Source organism: Tiliqua scincoides, chromosome 8, assembly GCF_035046505.1.
Source record: "Tiliqua scincoides isolate rTilSci1 chromosome 8, rTilSci1.hap2, whole genome shotgun sequence".
Taxonomy (NCBI): domain Eukaryota; kingdom Metazoa; phylum Chordata; class Lepidosauria; order Squamata; family Scincidae; genus Tiliqua; species Tiliqua scincoides.
In genome coordinates, this window is record NC_089828.1 from 36,581,943 (window position 1) to 36,601,844 (window position 19,902).

General features: G+C 42.9%; 1 protein-coding gene across 1 annotated transcript in view; it reads right to left on the bottom strand.

Annotated features, from left to right (window-relative positions):
• The window catches only part of BSG (basigin (Ok blood group)), a 39,364-nt gene extending 19,750 nt beyond the window's left edge, over positions 1-19,614 (bottom strand). The window contains exon 1 of the mRNA XM_066636405.1: positions 19,542-19,614. Within this exon, the coding sequence (XP_066492502.1) occupies positions 19,542-19,614 (73 nt within the window). The remainder of the gene's footprint in view (positions 1-19,541) is intronic.
• Positions 19,615-19,902: the final 288 nt, after the last annotated feature.

Here is a 19,902-nt window from a genome sequence, read left to right on the forward strand (position 1 = left end):
TGTCTGGAAATATACATTGGGCCTTCTAATATTAAAATTTTAGCTTTGCTAAAAAACAGATTTAGTCTGGCCATCAGTTCCCACCCTGAGCTAGAAGCTGTTCGAAAGAGAGGTTGTTTATGGTGCATACACTTATTCCACAGTTGCTCCAGTTTTTATTTGTATTAAAATAGGTATAGCAGGTTTTTGCATGGTTTCTTCCATTTTTGAATAACGCTAGTATGGCAAGAAAACTGTTTTTAATCCAAATAGAAACCATCAATGTTGTTGTAAACAAAAAGATGTTTTTCCCTTTTTTACAAACAGCGAGCATTAAATGCTTTGGTTACAGCAACTTGTTCTAATACCAATTGTGGCAAATTTATTACTATTTGAATAAAAACCAAGGCATTTATTCTTTATATTTTCATAAGTATGCCAAAAGTTATACATAGTGCATTTCATTCTTAAGGTAACAAATCAAGTTTAGATCTGATAAGAAAATACTGTATATATTTAAATTTTTCAACAAACATGCAAGATAGGTTAGCAGAGACTGGGGGACAGTATTTTGGGGGGGTACATTGAAGGAGCTACAATTAAATAAAATTGATCAAACTGTATTGGGGATTAGTAACTTCAAGACAAGGATATACCTGTACTGTATATTTAGTTAAGAGTTTCGCTTCAAGGCAATGCCAATCTTGAACTCTCATTATGTAGCTCACACTGCACATATGATGCGGGGGCCTGCCTGCAGCAGAGGGCTTACAGGAACGTATTTCTTAGCTCTAGCCCAGTGGCCTCCAAACTTCTCAGTTTGAGGGCCACACTGTATATTTTAATACATTTTTGTGGCAAAAAAAATCATTTTTATTTATTGATGAATTGATAAATTTTACTTGGAGCTTTTTTGTAATCAGCATGATATGATTCAGAACAAAAGAGATATGTGACAAGTACAAAGAAAAATGCTGTGATTAAACTGAGAAATGATATATAATGAGCAAAAATGTTAAAAGTTAGCAATAAAAGTATTTTAAGTTGCTGAGGGCCAGATAAAATCTTGTGGGGGGTTGGATGTGGCCCCTAGGCCATAGTTTGGAGACCCCCTGCTCTAGCCTGACACTCACTTAGTGCTCCAACAGACAAAGCCTCCACACAAACAAAGGCTTCTCATTTAACTCCAATACTGGAGATGTAAAGTTTAATCTCTTGCTTGTGCAAGAGCCCCACCTGAACATCAGAAATCTATGGAGCATAGATCAGGCTGCTTGCCTCCTCCTCCTTCTGTGAAAGAGGTAAAGTAACTTGTGGTAGGTCATTATGCGACAAGGTAACAAAGAACACCTCAGCCTTTGGTGTGCCAACTACCAGAAGTTGCATAGTTTAGCTACTGTTAACAGCTTGCCCTCACAACAAATCCATCCAAGCCACAGCACAAGAACAAGACCTTCTACAATCAGAGGGAAAGAGCGTGTCCCAACAGCAGTGTGTCCTCAAGTGCACCATGTAAGGGAAACACATTGCTTCTTTGCTCACCCTCACATGGCCCATGCAATCAGCTGACCTAAATTGGATAACCCCTGGCACACAGCCTGGCCATAGTGACTGGGAAGCATTGTGCAGGGCTCCTATTACCACAGTATTTAGCCAACTTTCTCTGTACTAGTCAATCTGTTCTGCTTTGAGAGCCTTCAGTGCATGCATTCTTCCCCTCATCTCATGCAGTTAGATACACGTGCCCTTGTAAAAATTGAGTGCAAGCCAACAGTAAGTAGTAAGGCAAAAATAAAAGTTGGGAAATGTTTTTGCAAGGTTGAGTACAAAGTCTGGTTTTGCTAAGACTTATCCAAACCAATTTTTTAAAGATCCAGAATGTTGCTTAAACCATGATAACCAGGAATGGAAGGAGATTATCATGCTGAAAGATGAAAGGAAGTGCTAGATTTGGAACATATTTCAAAAGTGCTGAAAGGAACAGAGTCCACAAAGGTAAGAACACAAGAACCCTGCTAGATCAGGCCAAAGGCCCATCTAGTTCTGCTTCCTGTAGCTCTCAATGGCCCACCACATTACCATTCCACCTTGTTGATGATTCTTTAAATAAGTGGTTCCCAACCTTCCGTCTTAAGGTGGGTAGTAACCTGATTGGGGACATGTAGTGCCATTAGAACGGCACTTCTGGGTTTTATTGCCACTCCTGCCACCAAACCCATGTAAGTAAAAAGGGTTTGTTTTTTTTAACTTACATGTGTTTGATGGCAGCAGCAACGAAACCCAGAAACGCTGTTCTACAAGGAGATTTGTATCCCAGTCCTGCTCAGGTTCTCAGCAATTGTGCTAAAGTAGCTTTCACTAGGGCCAGGCTTCATGGTAACTTTTCTGCTCTCTCTAATAAGTATATTTGGTTACAATGAACAGTACTGCAAGGGCATTATAAGGTAGGGAATGGGCAGCAACTGGGGCAGGGATGGGTGAATAGGGTCCCAGGAGAGAAGAGTAGATCGACAATGGGTCCCCATCTCATAATGTGTTTATGTATTTGGGGTCACTGCACAAAAAAGGTTAAAGACCACTGTTCTACAACATTAAGCAATGCTTAGCTGTTATGAAGTCTGACATGTGATGTAGTAGACCAGAACTGGAGAGTCCTAGGTGCATATAATCACTTATCTATGAAATTCACAGGGTGACTTTGCATAAGTCACAAACACTCAATCAAGCCTACTTGCCAGGGCTATCAGGTTACAATGTGTGCTGTCAGGTTATTTTTTTGAAGGGTAAGTGGGATAAAATGGGAGGGTTTGAGCCTACCTGTGAACTCCCCTTCTCCGTGGTGCCTTGGCAGGGTCAGTCCTACAAAAGGGAAGCTCCTCCTCAGGCAGGCAGGCCAGCTGCACAGAATTTTCCTGAAGAGGAGTGACTCCCATGATTCCCCAGACTGTGGAAAAGCCTTGAAAGGCCCCTCTCTGCTGTAATGGGTCATTCATGATGAACAGTCCCCTGGAATGTCCACACTGCAACTGGAGACATCATCCATCCACTTCAACACAAACATATCACCTGTTGGCACTGGAAAACAACTTAGGCCTATAGTGAGCAGGGCTGGATGAGGTAAAGATAGAGGTGAGAGAGAGAGAGATCTCCTACTCCCTCACCCTTAAGGATGGCTCTATTGTTGTCCCATCCCCCCCTTTCCTTGCAGTGACTGGGGTGATGCATCAGGTAGACTGACCCTGCCATGATCCCTCTGAGTTCACAGGTAGGCTCAAACCCTCCCATTCTCCAGAGGTGGTTTTTTTTTTTTAAAGTCATGTGCCTCCCTGATTATTTAATAAGTCTTGGTGTAGAATATGACAATGGCAGAGATGAGGTTTGAACCAAAAACAAAGCAAGATAGTTCTCAGCTCCAGAAGATTGAGACATCTCCTAAGGGACTAATGAACTTGAATCAATCTGCCATTTAGATGGGCCCCCCAACTCAATATACTGGCATCTGTGGTCAGGATTACTTGTTGCCAGTCTTCAACGCCCACTCCTCTGGACAGCTGTCCACTGTACACCCACCACTGCAAATCCCTTTTCAGGGTTGGTCTGAAGAGTTCTGTTGTGGGACTGAGCCTAGTTGACCAGCTGGTGACAGAACACCAACAATTCTAGCAGGTAAACCAGCATCATCATATTTGCCCATTCAACTCAGGGAACCTGGAATATTGTGTCTGTGATCCTCTGCCATCTCTCTATTGACAGGAAAGCATGGAAAATGTGGGTATTGAAAGGTACTCCCAGGTGTTCCAGTATCTGGGTGGGAACCAGTAAACTGTTTTAGTGGATTACCACAGAACTATGAGCTTGCAGGCAGAGCACCGTCTGGTTAGTGCTGAGCTCTGCTTGTTCCCTAGACAACACCTTTGTAAAAAATGTAACCCAGGTAAGGGAAAAGAAACAGTCTCCTCTGCCTGAGATGTACTCAAAACACATAGACGAACAGGCCTTGCTGAGGGAGAGTCAGCATGGCTTCTGTAAGGGTAAGTCTTGCCTCACAAACCTTATAGAATTCTTTGAAAAGGTCAACAGGCATGTGGATGTGGGAGAACCCGTGGACATTATATATCTGGACTTTCAGAAGGCGTTTGACACGGTCCCTCACCAAAGGCTACTGAAAAAACTCCACAGTCAGGGAATTAGAGGACAGGTCCTCTCGTGGATTGAGAACTGGTTGGAGGCCAGGAAGCAGCGAGTGGGTGTCAATGGGCAATTTTCACAATGGAGAGAGGTGAAAAGTGGTGTGCCCCAAGGATCTGTCCTGGGACCGGTGCTTTTCAACCTCTTCATAAATGACCTGGAGACAGGGTTGAGCAGTGAAGTGGCTAAGTTTGCAGACGACACCAAACTTTTCCGAGTGGTAAAGACCAGAAGTGATTGTGAGGAGCTCCAGAAGGATCTCTCCAGACTGGCAGAATGGGCAGCAAAATGGCAGATGCGCTTCAATGTCAGTAAGTGTAAAGTCATGCACATTGGGGCAAAAAATCAAAACTTTAGATATAGGCTGATGGGTTCTGAGCTGTCTGTGACAGATCAGGAGAGAGATCTTGGGGTGGTGGTGGACAGGTCGATGAAAGTGTCGACCCAATGTGCGGCGGCAGTGAAGAAGGCCAATTCTATGCTTGGGATCATTAGGAAGGGTATTGAGAACAAAACGGCTAATATTATAATGCCGTTGTACAAATCGATGGTAAGGCCACACCTGGAGTATTGTGTCCAGTTCTGGTCGCCATATCTCAAAAAAGACATAGTGGAAATGGAAAAGGTGCAAAAGAGAGCGACTAAGCTGATTACGGGGCTGGGGCACCTTCCTTATGAGGAAAGGCTACGGCGTTTGGGCCTCTTCAGCCTAGAAAAGAGACGCTTGAGGGGGGACATGATTGAGACATACAAAATTATGCAGGGGATGGACAGAGTGGATAGGGAGATGCTCTTTACACTCTCACATAATACCAGAACCAGGGGACATCCACTAAAATTGAGTGTTGGGCGGGTTAGGACAGACAAAAGAAAATATTTCTTTACTCAGCGCGTGGTCAGTCTGTGGAACTCCTTGCCACAGGATGTGGTGCTGGCGTCTAGCCTAGACGCCTTTAAAAGGGGATTGGACAAGTTTCTGGAAGAAAAATCCATTATGGGGTACAAGCCATGATGTGTATGCGCAACCTCCTGATTTTAGGAATGGGTTAAGTCAGAATGCCAGATGTAGGGGAGAGCACCAGGACGAGGTCTCTTGTTATCTGGTGTGCTCCCTGGGGCATTTGGTGGGCCGCTGTGAGATACAGGAAGCTGGACTAGATGGGCCTATGGCCTGATCCAGTGGGGCTGTTCTTATGTTCTTATGTACTACTAAAACTTTCGTGAACACCCTTGGCGAGGTCACTAACCCAAAGGAAAAGACATGGTACTGAAAGTACGGGGATTTATAAGAGAACCTGAGACACCTCCTGTAATTTTGTAAGATCAGTTCAACCAGTTTAGATCTCGAATTCCATGCATCTCTCCATTCTGTTTTGGTACTCAAAAGAACACCAAGTAAACCCTGACGCCTCTCTCAGAGGGGACAGCATCTATGCAGAGGGAACAGCATCTATCACCCCAATAGGAGGCAGGTGATCTATGGCTGCTAGCATAGCTGCATGTCTGTTTGCATCCCTTGATTTTGGGATCTGCCAGAACTTGTCCCTTTGTTTCTTTACAAATTCCAAGGACTAGCCTTGGGAGACAAGTCTGCAGGATGCACAAAATTACGTCAGGACTGCATGTAATCCTGAAGCCTGGTCCCTACCCTAGGTGAGGAACTGGTGTGGTATCATGCCAATTTGTCTTTCGCTCAATTTTTGGTGTTGGAAAAGTGGGAATACTGGAACTTTCTGTGGACGTTCCTAGATTTGTGCCACTTGGGTTTGAATCTCCAACTCCTGCCCCTCCCCTTGGGAGCCATGTGGCGGGGGAACGGAGGTGAATGGCTCCTAAGGGGAGGGGGAGGAGCCGCTTGCACACTGCAGGGAGGCTCTCTGCAAAACTTAGTACACAGGCCCCCCTCTAGATCACAAAATGTTGATCACATTTTGTTGATCTAGATCAACAAAATCTAGATCACAAAATCTTGATCTAGAGGGTCAAAACCCTGATCTGCAGGGTTAGAACTGTATGTCCAAACCAGTCAGAGACATACAAATTCAGAAAGTTCTACATGTGTCAATGGGATTTCAGAAAATTTGTCAACATGACGTACAAGCCCTCACAACTCAACATTGCTCTGATCCACTTCTTCCCAATGTGGCTTATGCCTAGTTAAAATGAGTCATGAGGTTACTTTACCCCAAGAGAAATTTAAATTGCTTGTTACATGTGTGGCATGTTACATCACATCCTGTAGTCACAGGCTACTGTGCAGTTCTTCACAGTTGTAATGGCTACCCTGATCACTTCCCCAAACCTTACAAGCTCTCTAGAAGAAAGTCTGCATGTCCAAAGTTTGTCTGCACAGTTTATAAAGTTCAGTGGCAGGACAGAATCAGGATGGTACAGAGAAGAATCCACATAGTTGAAGCAGACCTAAATTTGGTTTACTTTTGCCTCCACTTCAGAAAAATTCTTTGTGCAAGAGAATGAGGTCTGGAGCAACCCTGCAGGCTGACCTTAACTCACTAGGCTCAAGAGTCCCATCAAAACATATTTTCAAAAGACACTGGCTGCTAGTTGAGACACTTAGAAACGAGTTTTTGTCAATAGCAAAGAGATGCTGTGTTCTAAGACAAAGAAGTTTTTCTCCTTCATTCATACCTCTACAATTAGAGGTCATCATCAGCTGGCAGTAGATTCAAGATAAAAGATTGGATGTCTTCACACAATGCATATTTGTGAATTCCATAAGTACCTCAAGATGTAGGAATGACCACTAGCTTATATAATTAAAAGATTAGGCCATCTTGGAGAGGTAGAGCTATCAATGACTATATGGAACCTCCCTGTTCAGAAGCAATATATTTCTGAACACCAGTTGCAGGGGAAGCAACAATAGAAGAGAATTATTACTCTCATCATCTGCTTATGGGTTTCTTGGAATCATCTGTTGGCTGCTGACAGAAGCAGGTTGCTGAAAGTCTGCTGAACACCAAAGTCAACATACCCCTAAGGATCTCCAATGGGTACAACAACACTTTTAAAGACATAATCATAAAAATTATACCATTAAGCTTTTTCCAGAAGCATTTGATTACAAAAACATTTCCACCATGTGCAAATTAAATCTGCTTGTGGTTTCTTACATCAGTAACTATCCTTGCAAGTGGCTGCTGGTGCTTCTTCTGGAGCTTTTTAGATTGTGAGCCCTTTTGGGACAGGGAACCATTTAGTTATTTGATTTGCTCTGTAAACTTTGAACAGTTAAGCTTTGTGCACTTTTTTTATTGAAAAGTGGTGTATAAATATTCTTAATAATGATTTCCTCTGAAATTAACACAAAGAATATGCAGAAATCTAGGAGAAAACTGTATTCCAAACACAGAATTAACATGACATTTCTATCCCATTTCTTTGGGAAACTAAATGTTCACATAGAAAGAAAGCATATCTGAGATAAAAGGCCTTTTCTTCCTTGCCAAAGAAAAGAGCCTGCAACTAACAGCATTATCCCCCAATACTACACATACGCCAATCACCACTTAACTAGATCTCTTTCCACTTAATGAGTGGTATTATATAGTTTCAACAAGCCATCTGGGTCTACAGAGGACTTTTCACCCCCATGTTTCTTCAAGTTCTACTGTTCCAAAAGCAATTATAAGGAAGAGGAAAATCACCACACTAAAGACTTGGGGAACTTTATGGCTGCTTGGGAAATCCTTTTACTTCCTTCTATGCAAAGTGCATTCAGCAAAGTATTTTGGGGAATGAGGCGGAAACACCATTAAGCAGTTTCTATGTAAATCCCAACCACATTAACTGGAATTTAGTTTTCCAAACAAAAACATTTGCTCACCATGTAAGCAAAGTGTAATTTTCTTCATAGCCACTAAGTTCTAAAGGTTAAAAGGAGCAGTCTCTTGGATAAGTCAGACTGACTAGACAAGCGAGTTGTCATTTCCTGTTCCCAATAAACCTTAAAATCCACATGGGAGATGGTCTAAAATAGTACTCCTGTTTGTAGTACAAGATGTATTGAAACAAGGGCCAAGTCAGAGGACAGCCTTCCAAAGATCCCCAAAATGGGACCAATAGCCAGGGAGAAAAGGTGTAAGGTCTGTTCAAGAGGTTGCAAAGCAGATGAAGGACCAATTACAACTGTGGCCTTCCCTAGCAGTACTATATAACTCACCTTGACCACATACACAAACATTGTGTTTCAGATAAAAAGAGGGGGCAGGGTAGGTAAGGAGAAATATTTTCTCTCTTAAATTTTTTCAAAGATGCATTTAAGGAATTGTTAGGCAGGCAAGGAGGAAAAGAACACTACAAGATTAAAAAACCAGCATATCATTGGAAGAAAATTCTAGCTGGCCCTCTTTCCTGCCACACTACTTCTCAATGTGTAGGGAGGGTTTTGTTTTTAAATGGGGGGAAGCACACATACAACTAACATTCCTCCCTCCAAAACCAACAATAAAATCCCAGAACACCACCAGCTCACTATACTTAAATAGACAGCATGCTGCTGGTTGCAGAGCCTACTCTGGATTTTCTGTTGTTGGTCTCAGTTTTGACCAAGTCTTCCATGGGTGCTCGGTTTTCAGTTTGCTCAGTTTCATGGGTGTTCAGTTTCAGTTTGTTTCTGGTAGAAGACTGCTTAGTTTTTTTAAAGAAAAATCCAGATCAGGATAGAGAAAGGAACTATAACAAAAGAGCAGGGCACTCTCAGAAGATAAGTTGTACATGTAGGTTTCTCAGCTGTCTATACCCAGCTTGTACATACCCTGCCCCAAGGAAAAACACATGATCAGCTTGTTCACTCCAAAGTAAAGTCACCTTCAACTAAAAACAGACGTTCCCTACTCTGCTGAGGGGAGGAGCTGCTGGACTGCAGGCAGTATCTGGCAGATAAAGCAACTAGCCATCTTTTTGCTGCTGGTCTTGGCAGAATGCCATGTCGTTTCACAGATAAAACCACCAGCTTTGATTTTTCTTTCTTTTTAGAAGTTCCAGCTATCTATTTGAATTTCTTTGGACAATGCCCCTCAATCCTGCTCAGGAAAACAAAAAAAGCTTATATAGACTGCCATCCAAAGCAACTCATCATAAACTTTCAACAAATCCTCACAAGCATGGGACAATTATGTGCAGTTCAGATTTTAAGCAGCAACCATCCCAGTTAGAACTGGCTAAGCTCTCTTCTTTCTCTTGGCACTACAAAAGAAAGATAAACATACCAAAGTAGTTGAAGAAAATCAGGCAGATGACTTTTTAATCTTGTTTCTCTACACCCAGCCTGGTACAAGGAGGTGCTTTGGAACAGAGTTGCTGTACATTTTTCTCTACTGGGTGGAATGCTCACAATGCAACAAGGATAGTCAGAGTTGGCTCCGTTCTGGAGCCTGAAGCAAAGAATCAAAACACTCTACTCTCACCCCAATCATTTAAAAAAAAGCAAAAAACCAATGATATCTTCCACTCTTTAATGCCTCACTGAGGGTAAACTCTGGGCATAGTCACAAGACAGGATGCATTTTCAGTAAATAGCATTCTGCCATCAACATAAACTTGTTGGTACCCATAAAGCAAGTCAATTTTATTGAGAAATGATAATCGGTGTTCTCAGACTGCCTTTACCTGCCACAGGGCACTCCTTGAATCTCCGCATGCCCCTCCTTCCTTAGAATCACAACTGGTTAACACTGCTTACAGAGACAGATAAAATCTGATTGGGATCAACAGCGGTTGATCAGTTGCAGAGTCTGACAGAAAGGTAAAGAAATTCTAACTATTATTGGAATGAAGTACAGTATTTCTTAATGACAGACACATGCTTAGCTTGATGAAGGCTCCAGGCTCAATCCCTAGTTTAAGAGGATCTCAAAGTAGTAGGACTTTAGCCTCTGCCAAGAGCAGCCACCAGTCAGCAGAAGCAGAACTAAAGGTCTGACATGCAAGGCAGCTTTATAGTATGTTCCTATGCTTGACTTAAACCTGTGAATTTAAGCATTAACACCAACATGGCTAGTAAGACTTAATGTGATTATTTGTTAGGCATCTATTCCATGCCATATACTGTTCCAAGGATCAGACACCAAAAAAGAACCTCTGGAAGAATATTTAGTATTTCACAAGACAGTTACTCAGTTTTCATTTTGCAACTCTAGCCTTTCAGTGTTTTTCCCCAGGAAGAGCCAGAAGGCGACTATAAAGCTGCATCACATGCACATTCTCAGAGCAGCTAAGCTAATGATCTGCTCAAAGACTGGCCTGATCAAACATTAATCTGCCAGTTTGTACACAGAGGTCAGTGCTGGCAGTGAAGTTACCCAACTTGATGGTCTTGACATCAAGGAAAATGTCTGCTCCTACAAGTGGGTTAACAAATTCTGTCAAGGACAAAATTGAGTGTTGGGAGAGTAAGGACAGACAAAAGAAAATATTTCTTTACCCAGTGTGTAGTTAGTCTGTGGAACTCCTTGCCACAGGACACAGGGTGATGGCATCTGGCCTGGATGCCTTTAAAAGGGGACTGGACAAATTTCTGGAGAAAAGTTCATCACGAGTTACAAGCCATGATGGATATATGCAACCTCCTGGGCTATGTCAGAATGCCAGATGCAAGGGAGGGCACCAGGATTCAGGTCTCTTGTTCTCTTGTGTGCTCCCTGAGGCATCTGGTGGGCCAACACGAGATACAGGAGGCTGGACTAGATGGGTCTATGGCCTGATCCAGTGGGGTTCTAATTATGTTCTTAAAGTTCCACCTACTTCAGAGCAATTCTCTTCCTTACAGTGTCATTGTAAGAAGTTACATATTACAGTGGTGCATATTAAAGAATGCTAGACATTGAGGCACAAAACCTCTTTGAACTTGCTTCTAGAATTTGCTCCCCTCTTAATTTCTCTATCCCGCTAAAGTATGGGCAAATGGCTCCTTATCTGAGTATTCTGATCAATCAGAACCTCTGAACGTCGTGCAATCTCTTTGGCAAGATTCAATGTGTTTCCATCCAAGGTCACAGAAGGCAGATATAGGCAAATACCATATAAAGAACGCCTCTGCCCTTGTAATTTGGGAAATGTTGAATGAATCATACACATTCTTTTTTATTGTCCTCGGCACACTAGATCCCACCACACTTACATGACTCCACTTCTCGGCTTTCGGATGAGGCAAAACTGAAGTGTCTCCTAAATGACTGCTCACCAGATGTGCTAGAGGGAAATTCTAAATTTTTACTTTTGGTGATTTCCAAGCCTTCTTAATGTAATTTGTCAAAAATGTTGATATTTTATGTTGAACTGTAAATGTTTTATTAGTAATTTAGTATCTTAACTCTGTTTTTGATAAACGGGACTAGGACTAATTATGTTTGCTTTTATGATTTCTCTATCTATGCCTAATAAAGGTTTATTCATTCATTCAGTGGTGCCTCGCAAGACGAATGCCTCGCACACCAAAAAACTCGCAAGACGAAAGCGTTTTTGCAATTTTTCTGGTGACTTGCAAGACGAATTTTTCTAAGGCCATGGTTCGCAAGATGAATTTTTCTATGGCCGTGCTTCGCAAGACGAATTTTTAAAATTAAAAAGTTGAAGTTTTGTGCTTGAAATTTTTGAAATCCTCTGTACAGTATGTATGCCTTTAAAGAGCACTTAATAAACACTTTGTAAACCAAATTTGACTTTGTTCTGACTTTTTTTGCTGCACTCCCCTCACCTCTGGAGGTTTTTCTGAGCCTCGCAGAGGCAGCATGCATCGGTGCACTGACTCTGTGAGGTTCAGACTAGTTGTTTTGGCCAAAAACATGTGACTTCCGGTTTCCCAGGAAAAGCCTCCAGAGCACCACTCCCCTTGAACATCAAGCCTAGCTTGGCAAAGGGGTGCCAGTCTGCATCCCTGTTGCTAAGCACCGCACGACTGTATTGTGTTGTAAGACACGCAAGTCTACATACCAAGTCTACATACATAAATACAGTCGGTTCTCATTATCTGCTAGGGTTAGATTCCTGGAAAACCTAGTGGATTCCAAATTAGCAGATACTGAATCACTGAGTGTATAAGGAAAGTGGGTTTAGGTTCCAGGGGACCTTCTTCAACATACACTCTCTGAACTTTTGAACCTGAATCCTACTTTGAAGTCTCTGGGGCTGGGTGATAGTGAGGGCTCAACAACACCTCCTACATTTTCCACCTCTTTGCTGGCTATCCCTTGATTTGTTGAAGGTTGCTGACCCAGCAATGAGGCCTCAGAGTTCAGCAGTGGGCAGGGCGTTGTTTCACCCTTTCTTTTCATCTGCCTCTTGGCTTACTCAGCCCCAGAGCAGCCGTCAGGTAGAATTCTAAAGACCACACCACCACACCATGGATGTGAAGGTTCAGATGGAGTCCCTGACATGTTGCCCAAGACAGTGGGGCAAGTCTGAAAGTAGACAAAAGTGTGTCTGACAATTCTGCATAGGACAATACCAATGCCCATTTGAAGCAGCAAACTGACCCAGTCCAGACAACTTTCAAAAAAATGAGAAGTACTATTGGCCGGACTCAATTAATGCAATCCCCTCCGTCGGTCGTATACTGCAATGTTTCTCAAACTGTGGGTCGAGACCCACTAGGTGATGCTACTTGTTGCTACTATGGTACATGACTGCATTTGGGAAAATTTTACAGCTCTGTACTTTTAACAGGCTACTATGCATACGCTTTAATAATGTTAGTAAATGGGACTTACTCCTGGGTAAGCGTGGGTAGGATTGCTGCCTAGGATTGTTAAAAATTTTCCTGCCTGATGCCACTTCCAGTGGGTCCTGTCAGATTCTCATTCTAAAAAGTGGGTCCTGGCGCTAAAAGTTTGAGAACCACTGGTATACTTATAGGTGTCCCTTCCTTCCCCTCCCCCCCAATGATGCTGGCCTTGACTCCTGTACACAAGGAGACCACAGTCTCTTCTCCTCCTCCTCCTCCTCCTCCTCCTCCTCCAACCTCTCCGCCTGCAGGCCAGTAGCTTGGCTGACCCCCCCCCACTAGCACAGAATTTACTGATAACGAGAACAGAGTTGTGAAGAATGAGATATAGGAGGCAAATAAGCAAATTCAGTTATAACTAGAACCGACTGTAAAACCACTGACATGCAAAGTTAATGGACAATTTCACATATATTAGACTGCACTCCTTAACACCTAGCAAAAAGCCCCATTGCACATAATGGATCTTACTTCTGAATAAACATGTATAGGATTGTACTGCAAGACACCTTGAAATGCCAGCCAACAATCATGTAAGAGACAAGTATTGACAGGGGGACCAGAACCAACAAAAGGGGGAACAATGAGCCAAACTAACTAGTATAAGAGATTCTAAGCCTCTCATGGGAAAGACCTTTAAATACGAGATGATTAACTACCAGGCTACATTTGCAGACTTTTAATCTTACAGAACCTCAGTGGGTTTTAAAGATTAACATGCTAAATTGATAGGCAATAATTTAAAAAAATTAAGCAGCATAAGTACAAAAAATCTGCCGGGGGGGGGGGGGTAACAGCCTGAAAGCTAACAACTGAGGCTGATTTTGTGGGACAGGACTTTACTTCTTGAAGATAAAGTATGAGGGAGAAGATTATTTTTGAAAGCAACAACATTTTAGTGGAGTGAATGGTGAAAGAGGGTGCCAATTCTTAAGGATAAACAAATACAAAGACTAAATGGTCATCTTGTACATGATGCGTCAAGACCCAACTTTGAATGACACTGCAGGTTTTTGTTCTCAGTTCAAGACCATATGTGGCCTGAAAAGGACACATAGATCTCAGCTGCTATCATACCCATTCTGGCAAAACTAGAGAACAATGCGTTTATCCCTTTTGTTTTCCCTGCCATAATACCCTGCTGTTTTCAGACTTAGAATAATAAAATTGCAGGAAGTTGAAGCTTATTTATACAGCAAGACCCCCCCCCTCAGACCCCTACTGCTTCAAAGAAAGTTGGATAATCAAAATGCAATGAAATACCAGAATACCGCGTCGTTCAGGTTCAATATGAATGACAGGATTTTGTTTTTTGTTTTTAAATAAACTCCAACAGATGCTGAAGGATAGGTTAGATTAGAAACAAACAATCTCTAGGAAAGACATTATGGTCGGAAAGACATTATGGTCGAGTTCTTCCACTGGGAGATCACCAAGAACTCTGTAGGCACTGAAAGGATTCTAGAAACTGGAGCTCTCTTCTGCTTTTACAACTGACAAGCTTTACGCAAGCTAGTGAAATCCTCCTGCCTACAGTAGTTAAGCTATTATGCAAGCTAGTGAAATCCTCCTGCCTACAGCAGATAAGCTATTAGCAAGAAGCCAGCATATGTACAGAGGTAGATTTTACTATTTGAAACTTGTGAAGGAAGAAGAAACTCTGAACAAATAGGGAGGAGGATCATGCTAGCTTTGAATTAAAAATAGAAAATTATAGTTCAATCTTTAAAGGGAGATTTTCCATTAATGAATTATTTCATAGACCCAGGACAAGATGAAAGAAAGGGGGAAGGTATTGTAAAGAGCCCCATTAAAAGGTATACTACTCGCTTCAACTCCATATCTCTGGAACAAAATCTAAAGTTCCAGATTTGGGGCAGGGATAAAATAATTTAACCAAAAGGACCTCTCTTAGACTAGTCTCCCTCACCCCCAGCTATCTGTGGACACAACCTGAACCAGACAGAGAAGTGCTTTGAACTTTAAGTGAAAGGAACAGCTATAGTTTTACTTCCAACAATTTTTCCCTCAAATGCAGTCAAAAGATATAATCTGCTTTCAATCTATCCCCTTTTCTATTTGCCCCTCTACCACCTAAGAACATAACAACAGCCGTGTTGGATCAGGCCATAGCCCCATCTAGTCCAGCTTCCTGTATCTCACAGCAGCCCACCAAATGCCCCAGGGAGCACACCAGATAACAAGAGACCTGCTTCCTGGTGCCCTCCCTTGCATCTGACAAAGTCCATTTCTAATAACTTCTTCCTTGCCTCCCTATCTCACACCACGCAATCTCACATTGTCCCTTCAACACCCAGATCAATCCCTCACACTCTGCGAAGTTAAATCCTCATCACCAACCCCACAATGTTTTCTATTGTTCGCACAACAGAAAAGCAAAATGCTGCAGATGCCTTGAACTGGTGTCTGCAGTCAGTGAAACAATGAATGAGGGCAAATAAATTAAAATTAAGTCAGACTGAGCCGTTCCTGATCAGTAAGTGGTGAATTTGCCTGTGCTGGATGAGGTTACACTCCTTTTAAAGGACAATGTTCGTAACTCGGGTGTTCATGGACCTGCCCTTACACCTGGGGGGCTTTTGTCCATATTTGCCTAGTCTAGTACATCAGCTGCACTCATTCCTCACTCAAATTTGGTTGTGATTGACCATGCTCCAGCCCAACTGTATATATGTTTACTTAGAACATGGGTTTCCAAATCCTGGCCCAGGGGCCACATCTAGGCTGCAGGAGGATCTGATCCAGCCCGCGGCACATGGTGGGGAAGCTTGACTGTTCTGGCCTGCAGCAACCTGCTGATGGGCTGGGAAGGCAGACACTTGTGCAGAAAGATACTTCTGCTGAAGAGACTCCCCTGAAGATTGTCCCTGAAGGCAGAGAGAGCAAGAGAGCACTCATTTGGAAACCTGAGAAGAGTTCCAGATACATTCAATACCCTGATCAGACTGCTGGTCAGTCATTCCCATCCATCCAACATGTACTTTCTCTTGTTTACATATTAATTTCTCAGATTTCTCCCAAGTTTACTTATTACACCATTGTTCCACAACTCTTTATCCCTCCAACATATTAATGCTCTCCACAATCTCTCCAAATAATTACCCCTTCAATTTTTTCCCCAGAATATTGATTTTGTATCATATGCCTCCTTTCAAAAATTCATTCCCCCAAAATTAGTTTTTCTTTTCAAAATCCATTCCCACCTCTTCCAAATCAACTTTGCCTTTTGCTCCCCTAATCCTTTTTCAAAATTCATTCTCCTCTCATCCATCTCTAATGCACAATATCTATTATTTAAATTTATTAATTTTATGGCCCTTGGCACCATGTCAGATATATGATGCGGGCCTCATGCTGAAAAGTTTGGAGACCCCCGACTTAGAAGTGAGTCTCACTGAGTTCAATGGCACCAGCCACATGTATAGAATTGTTGCCTTAAACACCTCTCATTTGGATTACTACAACATACTCTACATGGGATTGCCCCACAGTTGCTATAAAATATAGCTGCAAGACAGTTAATTGCTGTTGCTGTTCCAGCTGCATTGATTGCCAGGTTGCTTCCTTGGGTGCAGTTGGATGCTAGTTTGTTTCCAGGTACAATTCAAAGCACTGTTTATGACCTTAAGGCCCCAGATGTCTTGGAACCAGGGTACCCAAAGCAGCATCTTGCCCCATATCAACTTAGCCATATCCTAACCTCTGCGGTGGAGGGGCCCTCTTGCATGTCCCATGTTTGTCCAAAGTGTAATCAGAGTAGATGTGTAAGAAAGCCTACTGGGTGGTGGCCCCTCTCTGCAGAACCCACTCTCTTAGGAGGTTCATTATGCCCCCTCTCTCTTTATGTTTCATCCCTCTTGGAAGATGTACTTTAATGACTTTGATTATGCTTAGGGTTTTAACCATGCTCTTCTGTGTTTTTATGAAATTTTAATTTTTTTAAACCTAGTTTTTAATGCTTTTCTTATTTTAAAAAATGCTGTAGCTGTCTTGAGTTGTTGAGAACAACATGGGATATGAATTCAAAAAGTAAAAATAAATAAAACACCTATTTTCTGATTAATTTGCAAGAAATGTGTGTAACAATTCTTAACTCTGTAAATCAGGTAACACCTTTAACCCAGGTTGTGCTTCTTACGCAACTAATCCTTGGTAGAGACTAGGAAGAGATCTATGAAATTCCTGTTGAGAATCTATCATGATAGTCTTCTCTACGGACTTTTATTAGACTTGGTCACCCCTACAGGGTCAGCCTATTTTGAAAAGATCAGATCAATTGGTATCGCAATGGGACTTTGTTACAGTACATGCCCCATACAGTAAGGCAATTTGGTGGCTGGATAAGGCAGGCCTACCAGACTACTGCTGTAAGCAAATGTAAGCATACCTGTCAGACAATGGGGCAAGGACCAATCAAGGCAAAGTGCTGAGTCATTGCACAGAACCAGGAGAGATAGGAAAAGCTGTTGCAAGCCCCACCCAGGATGATGCAATGACATTCCTCAGAGATGAGGTCCTGGCCTTTCCCATTGGCTGACAGGAGTATAAGTGTCCAACAAGCACACTCCACTGTGTGAGTTGCTGCATGAATCTCTGCTGGATTGATACCTGATTTGCTGATTATCTGGACTGTTTGCCGGACTGCCTCTGCTTGCTGATTTCTGGAACTGCCTTCTACTTGTAAATACTGCCTGTAAATAGACTCTGGTGTTGGTACTTCCCTGGGTCTTGCCTCCTTTTTTTGGTTTCCTTCCCTGTGCTCTGAGCACCACACACTGCAGCTGCTGGTTTGTGCTTCTGCTATCTCTATGTTTTGCCCAATTATCTCCAACAGACTTTGGGGTCACCGAATCAACGCAACGCCTATCGAGTCATAAAGTGTAGGTTACTAGATATAAAAATGTAGGACCTACCCAGTGCTGCAAATAAGATCTGCTCACTGATGAGCTTCCAGATTTCTATTAAAATTGGAAAACTGACATTGAACTTTTATCTGCTAAAATGCCCACAAAAATGTAAGGCTCTGGAAAGATGTAATGCCATGCCATCAGCTGTATTATATGGGAGATTCAATGGAACACCATACTGCAAGAGGTGCTGCTCTTTGGAGAATTGGGTGGAGTGGAGTCACTCTCTGATATGATTTTGTACCACCCATTTTATAAGAAACTATGCAAGAAATATTTAGACCAGGTATAGTCAAAATGGAGGCTGTGTGGTCAGATCAGGATAAAATTAGGTATATTCTATATACAAGAGAGTGAGCAGTCATGGAGAAGACAGTTTTTTTTAAAACAGATGGTACAGAGGCACAGTTTGAGACTGAACAAGGCTATGAGTGTTCAGGGCAAAACTCTATATGCTAAGTTGATTGAGTTGAATGCCTGCTTGTGTTTCATTATGTCAGTAAAGGTTTTGATTTAATCTATCCCAAACTTGGCAGGGAGCAGAACAGAGGGGGAAAGAAGGTCTCTATTCTCCAAGCAGGGAGTTTTCCAGTTCTAAAAAGTGATGCATTTTTAGTTTACATTGTTATAACTTTTTGAAGACAGGAAATGGTTGAATATTTCTAACAAGCTAGGGCAGTGGTTCTCACAATTTTAGCACCAGGACCCATTTTTTAGAATGAGAATCTGCCAGGACCCATCGGAAGTGACATCATCAAGCAGGAGACTTTCTAACAATCCTAGGTTGCAATCCTACCCACACTTACCCAGGAGTAAGTCCCACTGACTATCACTGCTAAATGCATATACATAGTAGCTTGTTAAAAGTACAAGTCTGTAACATTTCCCCAAATGCAGTCACATCCCATGGTAGCATCAAGTCTAAAATATTTAAAAAAATTTTTGAAATGAACGGGGACCCACCTGAAATGGGCTTGTGACCCACCTAGTGGGTCTCAACCCACAGTTTGAGAAACACTATGCTAGGGTACTTAAAAAAATAAAATCATAAAAAGGAAAAAAGTAGTGCATTCCACACTACTGGAACCTAATTTCCCCTAAGTGAACCTGTATCTGGGTAGTACTACCTCAGAAGACAGGGCTTACATGACAATGCTTCTCAAAACAAGTGAATTCTACATATGAAAAACTAGCATGTATAAGAAAAGGCCAGGCAAGTTCAATTCCCCCCCCCCATTTTTGTTAAAGGGAATTTTGCATCAAATAGTATACCATACATAAGCACCTACTAGCAACTTAAGGAGCAACTAAGCAGGAACTTTATATATTTGTCTTTGTTTAGAAAGACTCCAGTGGGGAGGCTCTGCCTCACCTGCCTCCCCACACACCACACATCCCACTGGTATACTATGAAGAGCCCCGTTTTCCCTCCTCTTAAGCCACAGTGTAAGGCAGAGTGTAAGGAAGAGTCACCCCCCTTCTTGGATAGTAAGCCAGCTTCGGGTCTCCCTCCAGAACCCACAACGAACCCTCCCCCGTTCCTTGTGGCCTCCTCCCTCGTTCCCCCCTCCCAGAGCAAGGGAAGGGAAAGCACAGTCCCACCGAGGGCCCTCCAGACCCCCTCCCCATGGACCCCTCACACCACCGCTTCCCCTCCTCAGCGTCGGGGTCTCTCCTCCCCCCTGGTAACCCCTTCCTTTTACCTGCCCCAAAGGCCCCCCCGAGGGAGCAGAGCAGGACCAGCAGCGGCAGCAGCATCACCAGCCTGGCCCCCATCCCGGCTCCTTCCACGCTGCTCACACCTCCCCAGCACTGCCTGCCTCAGGCGCTCACTCCTCCTGCGAGTGGAGAGGGGGCGCAAGCCGGGCGCACGCAGCCAATCGACAACCGGCGCAAGGCCTTGGTGGGGCGGGGCCAAAAGCACGGTCCAATCGAGGAGCTCGGAAATGGGAGGGCCGCGCAGAGGTCGGTGATTGGGTAGAACAACCGTGAAAGGCATGCGGCTGGACCAATCAGGAGGAAGCACAAGCTGTTTCCGAAGCAAATGGCAGGCCTTGGAAAAGA